Source organism: Salvelinus sp. IW2-2015, unplaced genomic scaffold, assembly GCF_002910315.2.
Source record: "Salvelinus sp. IW2-2015 unplaced genomic scaffold, ASM291031v2 Un_scaffold2634, whole genome shotgun sequence".
Lineage (NCBI taxonomy): Eukaryota > Metazoa > Chordata > Actinopteri > Salmoniformes > Salmonidae > Salvelinus > Salvelinus sp. IW2-2015.
In genome coordinates, this window is record NW_019943942.1 from 2,153 (window position 1) to 10,743 (window position 8,591).

At 46.1% G+C, this 8,591-nt stretch overlaps 1 protein-coding gene across 1 annotated transcript in view; it reads left to right on the forward strand.

Moving 5' to 3' along the window:
• Positions 1-379: 379 nt before the first annotated feature.
• The window catches only part of fam135a (family with sequence similarity 135 member A), a gene marked incomplete at its 5' end in the record, with an annotated part of 40,305 nt that continues 32,093 nt past the window's right edge, over positions 380-8,591 (forward strand). The window contains 7 exon segments of the mRNA XM_070440532.1: positions 380-449; positions 941-993; positions 996-1,113; positions 1,357-1,480; positions 6,919-7,016; positions 7,018-7,171; positions 7,969-7,973. Of these exon segments, the coding sequence (XP_070296633.1) occupies positions 380-449; positions 941-993; positions 996-1,113; positions 1,357-1,480; positions 6,919-7,016; positions 7,018-7,171; positions 7,969-7,973 (622 nt within the window).

Sequence of the window (8,591 nt, forward strand, 5' to 3'; positions counted from 1 at the left end):
CGTACTTACTTAGAACATACATGCTCATAACTGCACATTGCTTCATACTACGTAGTACGTACTACTAGAATCGTATGCCAGTACTGCACATTGCCTTCATACTAACGTAGTACATACACTAAGAATCGTCTATGCGCAGCTACTGCACATTGCTTCATACTACGTAGTACATACTACTAAGAATACATGCCCAGCTACGCACATTGCTCATATACGTACGTACGCTAGTGAATCGGGCTCTATTGGGTTCGTTGTCATGGTGGAAATCAGGTGCTCTCTGTCGGATGGAAATAGGCTCAACGTTTCACTATGACTCGCTCAGTTTTTCTTTCCCCCTCTGAAATGACTGTTTTCCCCTGTCGTTTCTATCCCTCTTCAGGTAGAAGAATCCTCAATGACATGGACTTCCAGCTCTCTCTGGAGTTATACTTCACAGATGGAGACTTCTCGTACGTTTCATCATGGCCCAACACTGTGCTTACTCATGCTGTTACCAAACCTGTGTTCAAACTCCATTTGAAATCCTAGATACTGTACTTTTAGTGCTTCTTTAGCCTGCCCAGAAAGCCAGACTGGATGGGTTTGCAGGTTTGCTACTAATACACCAGGCAAGCTCAATCAAGCCCAGATAAAAGTTTTTTAAATTCTTCAAGTAGTATTTTAGAACCCAGATCTGGCTATTTTTAGATAAAGATTGTGTTTTTGAATCTCTGCTATGGTGTCCTAAATAAACCGTGTCTGCCGGCACTTTGCAGACACGTTTGACCGGGGTCTGTTTATACCAAGGGAGTGTGCAGCAGTGCATTTCAAGTCTAATATTTCCAATACTTTAGATGGAAACATTGCACACAGTTTTTTTATATTCTTTATTTGTTTATATGAATACATTTTTCTATTGTATGATTTTGAGTTTCTCCAGCAGATACGTTCTTCCCACTAGGCCCGAGGAGCTCAGCTCCCTGCAGAACATCAGCAGTCGTTCGCTCCGCTTGCACTTAGCCTGAACCGAGGCATCCACCAACACATCAATATCATGTTCGACTACTTCCACCTGTCTGTGGTCTCTATGGCCATCCACGCATCCCTGGTTGCCCTGCACCAACCCCTCATCAGGTACACCCCCCCACTGTATAGGGAATAGGGTGTGACTTGGGACTGACTTGGATATATCATCACTTCAATAAATAAGCATCGATCCTGTAAGTCTCTCTGGATAAGATCGTCTGCTAAATGACTAACATGTAAATTACACTATATTTATCCAACCTCCAGTTCAGACTTTGTCTTCAGTGCAGTAGAACTGAAAGGTGTTGACCAGTAAGGCCTGATTCCTTAATGGCTGTTTGTCTGTTGTAGTTTCCCCCGGCTAGTGAAGAGTACATGGCTGAACCGCAACGCCCCCAGCAGAGTAAAGACTCTGTCATCCGGCCCTGGAGAATGTGGTGTTTGAACCAGCTATGTCAAACAGCTGTCTGCTGATGTAAGTATAGATTAGGCCAGGGCTGTCTTCCTCTAAAATGTTTCTCGTCTGAGTTGTCTGTTCTAAAACATGTATTTTTCCATATATAGACACACCCATAAAATCAGCTATATGTACTGAGCTTGTCTGATGCTTTAAGGGACTGTGATTGAAAATTAAGACGCACAAATGACTCAAGACGGAGCCAGAGATCAAGCGCATCAATACATTTTCCTGACCCTCCTCCTCCCGCTCCTGCTATGACGTTTCCACTGGATCAGACCATGACATTTTCCCTTTTATCGAAGGGAGAAAGCTGGAAAGATTTTTCAAATACATTGAGGAACTATTGTCATTCTCAATGGATGTAAAAACATACTTTGTTGATTTGCTGTTTGAGGTAAAGAAATAAACACTTTGAGAAGCTCCGCAGCTCATTAGTGGTGGTGAGTTAAGACAATCACAGATACTATCAGACTTCCCCAAATGGACACATTTCTACATTTGCACACAGGCCAGGTAGCCTAGGTCYACTTSTATGGATAATCAGGTGCTCGTCCTTACACAATATTAACAGGAGCGCTCCAAACATAATACAATGAATAAATTGACCAAACTCTTAAATGGAATGAAATAAACCAAAACGAGTTCCTCACGAGTGTAGCATAGGTTGGGAGCTCTGCAAACAACGTGTTCACTCTGACATGGAGAATGGTAATTACAAACCAATTAGTCCTCGACCTCCAGATAAATCAGTCATCTCTCACTAATGGCTTCTAGTAGCTCTTCTTCTTCCCTGACTGTAGGCCAAATAATAACATGTTGAATCCATTCACAGAAATGACCGGAACAAAACAAACATAGATAGATGAGAATGAAAGGTAAATGTACTACTGGTGTTATGTGTCATGGTGAATTGATAGAAGTTAACAATCAAAGGGCAAACCATTCACACAGTTAATATGAAACAAGACGCGTTCTGAAGAGAGACGAGACATTTTAAATGATACCTAAAGCATTATCTTCACACATACTGTACTGTAGGCCTCAGGAATACTCTCATAAACGGTGTCGGGTCCAAAGCACTAGACAGTTATGGAAAACCAATGCAATTTCGCTTATTTTCTCCATTCTATCAAATTGCTTGAGGTACCAAAGCAAACACCCTCTCGGCTGATGCCTGTCTTAGTGATGGACTGTGCCGTCCCCGCTGCCGTCCCCGCTGCCGTCCCCGCGCCACGGATTAGTCCACTGAGACTGTCTTAGTGATGGACTGTGCGCGTCCCCGCAACGGATTAGTCCACTGAGACTGTCTTAGTGTGATGACTGTGCCATCCCCGCTGCCTCCACAACGGACTAGTCCACTGAGACTGTCTTAGTGATGGACTGTGCCATCCCCGCTGCCTCCCCAACGGACTTGTCCACTGAGACTGTCTTAGTGATGGACTGTGCCATCCCCGCTGGCCTCCCCAACGGACTTGTCCACTGAGACTGTCTTAGTGATGGACTGTGCCATCCCCGCTGCCTCCGCAACGGACTAGTCCACTGAGACTGTCTTAGTGATGGACTGTGCCATCCCGCCTGCCTCCACAACGGACTAGTCCACTGAGACTGTCTTAGTGATGGACTGTGCCATCCCGCTGCCTCCACAACGGACTAGTCCACTGAGACTGTCTTAGTGATGGACTGTGCCATCCCCGCTGCCTCCACAACAGATTAGTCCACTGAGACTGTCTTAGTGATGGACTGTGCCATCCCCGCTGCCTCCGCAACGGATTCGTCCACTGAGACTGTCTTAGTGATGGACTGTGCCATCCCCGCTGCCTCCCCAACGGACTTGTCCACTGGACTGTCTTAGTGATGGACTGTGCCATCCCGCTGCCTCCGCAACGGACTAGTCCACTGAGACTGTCTTAGTGATGGACTGTGCCATCCCCGCTGCCTCCACAACGGACTAGTCCACTGGAGACTGTCTTAGTGATGGACTGTGCCACCCCGCTGCCTCCACAACGGACTAGTCCACTGAGACTGTCTTAGTGATGGACTGTGCCATCCCCGCTGCCTCCACAACGGACTAGTCCACTGAGACTGTCTTAGTGGGACTGTGCCATCCCCGCTGCCTCCACAACGGACTTCCACTGAGACTGTCTTAGTGATGGACTGTGCCATCCCGCTGCCTCCACAACGGATTAGTCCACTGAGACTGTCTTAGTGATGGACTGTGCCATCCCCGCTGCCTCCGCAACGGACTAGTCCACTGAGACTGTCTTAGTGATGGACTGTGCCATCCCCGCTGCCTCCACAACGGATTAGTCCACTGAGACTGTCTTAGTGATGGACTGTGCCATCCCCGCTGCCTCCGCAACGGACTAGTCCACTGAGAGCTGTCTTAGTGATGGACTGTGCCATCCCCGCTGCCTCCGCAACGGATTAGTCCACTGAGACTGTCTTAGTGATGGACTGTGCCATCCCCGCTGCCTCCGCAACGGACTAGTCCACTGAGACTGTCTTAGTGATGGACTGTGCCATCCGCCGCCCTCCACAACGGATTAGTCCACTGAGACTGTCTTAGTGATGGACTGTGCCATCCCCGCTGCCTCCACAACGGATTAGTCCACTGAGACTGTCTTAGTGATGGACTGTGCATCCCCGCTGCCTCCACAACGGACTAGTCCACTGAGACTGTCTTAGTGATGGACTGTGCCATCCCCCGCTGCCTCCGCAACGGACTAGTCACTGAGACGGGCAGGAATCAGACAGCTGTCTCGTGTGCCATGAAAATATATCTAGATCTAAAGAAATCGACCAACTTCATATCAACCAAATAACCGACCCGTCTAGTACACCTTCATCCAGAAATCCTGTTGGAGGATTCACAGATTTCATACTTATTCCCCTCCTAATTCCGAATCTTCCAACCGTGATGTCCGAAAGTTATCTGTATTTTGTGACCCTTATTCTGCTAGTAATGACTTCTATTAGAATGAGTGTTTCTGCTGCCAGGGACAAGCTGCTGGTAATGACTTCTATTAGAATGAGTGTTCTGCTGACAGGGACAAGCTGCTAGTAATGACTTCTATTAGAATGAGTGTTCTGCTGCCAGGGACAACTGCTGGTAATGACTTCTATTAGAATGAGTGTTCTGCTGCCAGGGACAAGCTGCTGGTAATGACTTCTATTAGAATGAGTGTTCTGCTGACAGGGACAAGCTGCTGGTAATGACTTCTATTAGAATGAGTGTTCTCCTGACAGGGACAAGCTGCTAGTAATGACTTCTATTAGAATGAGTGTTCTGCTGCCAGGGACAAGCTGCTGGTAATGACTTCTATTAGAATGAGTGTTCTGCTGCCAGGGACAAGCTGCTGGTAATGACTTCTATTAGAATGAGTGTTCTGCTGACAGGGGACAAGCTGCTAGTAATGACTTCTATTAGAATGAGTGTTCTGCTGCCAGGGACAAGCTGCTAGTAATGACTTCTATTAGAATGAGTGTTCTGCTGCCAGGGACAAGCTGCTGGTAATGACTTCTATTAGAATGAGTGTTCTGCTGACAGGGACAAGCTGCTGGTAATGACTTCTATTAGAATGAGTGTTCTGCTGCCAGGGACAAGCTGCTGGTAATGACTTTCTATTAGAATGAGTGTTTCTGCTGACAGGGACAAGCTGCTGGTAATGACTTCTATTAGAATGAGTGTTCTGCTGCCAGGGACAAGCTGCTAGTAATGACTTCTATTAGAATGAGTGTTCTGCTGCCAGGGACAAGCTGCTAGTAATGACTTCTATTAGAATGAGTGTTCTGCTGCCAGGGACAAGCTGTACTTTATGAAGACTGTAAGGTACAGGGAGAAGGAAAATAAGTTTGTGGAGGAGAGGTTATTGACAGATGAGATGGGGAAGAAGAAGCTCTCCCCCCACACACACACAGATTGGGTCAAGCTGTACTTTATGAAGACTGTAAGGTACAGGGTAGAAGGAAAATAAGGTTGTGGTAGGAGGTTATTGACAGATGAGATGGGAAGAAGAAGCTCTCCCCCCACACACACACAGATTGGGTCAAGCTGTACTTTATGAAGACTGTAAGGTACAGGGCAGAAGGAAAATAAGTTGTGGTAGGAGAGGTTATTGACAGATGAGATGGGGAAGAAGAAGCTCTCCCCCCACACACACAGATTGGGTCAAGCTGTACTTTATGAAGACTGTAAGGTACAGGGCAGAAGGAAAATAAGTTGTGGTAGGAGAGGTTATTGACAGATGAGATGGGAAGAAGAAGCTCTCCCCCCACACACACACAGATTGGGTTGATGCCTGAATTCAACATGCTCACTGAAGTGGAATGCAGGAGACAATGCTCAGTCCCCTCGTCACTCTAACATGCATGTAGCCAGACCTAATGGGACAGCTCAGAACTCAGACAGCAGAGCAGACAGGCAGACAGGCAGACAGGCAGACAGGCAGACAGGCAGACAGGCAGACAGACAGCAGACAGACAGACAGACAGACAGACAGACAGACAGACAGACAGACAGACAGACAGACAGACAGACAGACAGAGAGTGAAATCCATCGACCTCTTCTCCTAGTTTCATACAGCCATCCTCCTTAGTAATGGCTATCCAGTCAGTGGTACCATACAGGTTATTTCACATCATATTAATTGCAGCAGTAATGGAAGGATAAGGTTATTGATTCATATTAATGCAAGCAGTAAATGGAAGGGATAAGGTTATATGATTCATATTAATTGCAGGCAGTAAATGGAAGGGATAAGGTATATGATTCATATTAATTGCAGGCAGTAAATGGAAGGGATAAGGTTATATGATTCATATATAATGCAGGCAGTAAATGGAAGGGATAAGGTTATATGATTCATATTAATTGCAGGCAGTAAATGGAAGGGATAAGGTTATATATTCATATATGTTCAAGCTGCATATTTTACATGTTACATTTTGCCAAATGACAGGCCTGATGAGATGCTGGTCTTTGAGTGATGTATTTGAGGATTTCTCCAGATATTGCCTAGTGTGCTTCTGCTGCTTGGAGAAAATGGATGGATTTAACAAGCCAGCTAATTCTTCCCATAACAGACGGAAAATGTGATCAGATACGAAAGATCTTGGCCATTAGAAAGATCTTGGCCCATTAGAAAGATCTTGGCCCATTAGAAAGATCTTGGCCCATTAGAAAGATCTTGCCCATTAGAAAGATCTTGCCATTAGGAAGATCTTGGCCCATTAGAAAGATCTTGGCCAGGCAAAGCAGCATAATAATATCAATAGGATAACAGGGGAACAATGGATTTGAAGTTAAGAAAGCAGCCATTGCTTAGTAAACCAAAATGGAGTGCATTCTCTTCACTGTGACCTTGTCTTAACTGTGTGTGTGTCACAGCATCTGTGACATGTTATAGCCTGTTATGACCTGTTATTAACACCCTGTGTGTCTCCCTCCCTTCAGGGCAGAACATTCCTGGTGTCAGACCAATGTCTGCAGCATGCTTTCAGTCTTCACCACAGTCTCTGTGCCAGCCTACTGCTGGCCTACCAGGCCTGTTTGGTACTTCACCTCCGTCAGCAAGGACCTGCCCTCCTCACACCGCATGGAGCTAGGTAGGCCTACACTACACCATGGTAACACCGGCTCTCTGACACTAGAAACAGTCAGTCACACACCCATCACATTGCAAGGTGGCTGCATGGAGAAAAACAGTGTCAACTGAATGGAAAGAAACTGCAGGATGTTGATGCTCAACCGATGTAATGGATCTGTGGCGCTGACAGACTGGGTCATTCCCCGTAGTCCAGGTATTCACTCCGTTGTAGTGTTGACATGACAACGCTGGACCTGCTGCTTGATTTGACTGCAGGGTTTGAGTTGATGCGTTAGATTTAGAGGCCTGATACCCAGTGAGAGAAGACAGGACATTCAGCTATGCATTACACCCAACATGATGCAGAAACATTAGCCTGCTGTGAGACTTTATGCAGGGTTTGAGTTGATGTGTTAGATTTAGAGAGCCTGATACCCAGTGAGAGAAGGACAGGACATTCAGCTATGCTATACACCCACATGATGCAGAAAATCTAGCCTGGGCGAGACTTTACTGTTACAACGCTCTTGTTTATGTTGTGCCTTCTCTTGCTTTTTAGAATGTCTGTATCTAGAATGAGTAGGATTATTTTACATTTTGTCTTCATGAACTGGCTGTGTTGTTTATCATAGTATTTGCATGTCATCATTTGCTCCCTGCCTCCTGTCAGCCGTTCTAGAAGGAAGTTGATGGTAGTAGTTGACTTGCTCACCTTTGAGTGCTGACTTCCTGTAGTAGTGTCCTGGTGGTGGGCCACATATCATATTCACCACCAACTGATGTGTACTACTGAGCTCTTCTGACCCTTCACTTTGTAGCCTAGTGGACACCTTTACCCTGCACTGTACGAAGGCATTGGTATATAGACAGTAGGCTCTGTCTTTGATGTGCCGCCTCTTATGTCCTGACGTTTAAAGGGACGGTACGACATTGTTGTAGTTGGTTTTAGATTATTCAGATGTTCTTAAAGGATATAGTGCAAGATTTGGGCCTTTAGGCCGTTTTCTATGGATGAACTCTTTGATACCTTTGATGTCTCTGCATTCAGTATATAATGGAAGTTATAGATGGTTAACAGAGGCATAAAAATGGTATCCACAAGATTGATCTGACTCTTGAGAAAGTAGATAAAGGGCCTCATTGCCAGAATGTCGTACTGTCCCTTTAAAACACCTAAACAAGTCAAACCAGCTCGTGTATAACTTAACAACTCCACACACAACATCAACTCTCCTCCCCTCACTACTTGTCTGTTCTTCCAACCCCCTTAGGCTCACCAACCCGCAACTCCCCCTACAACTTTTGGAGGGGGGGTTTTGTCTGGGGTGCGGGGTTCCGCTTTTTCCAGTCAACAACCCAACTCCTTCCACCTACTGGGGGGGGGGGGAGCTGGGTCTGTCTTAGATTATCAATTTTATTGTACTCTCTCTACCACTCCCGTGCCACGACCCCTGTATACACAACACCCCCCCCAGGGGGGGGGACCAAAAAAACCACCCCCCTTTTGGTTTTGTTTTGGCGCAACAAAAAAAGTCAAACG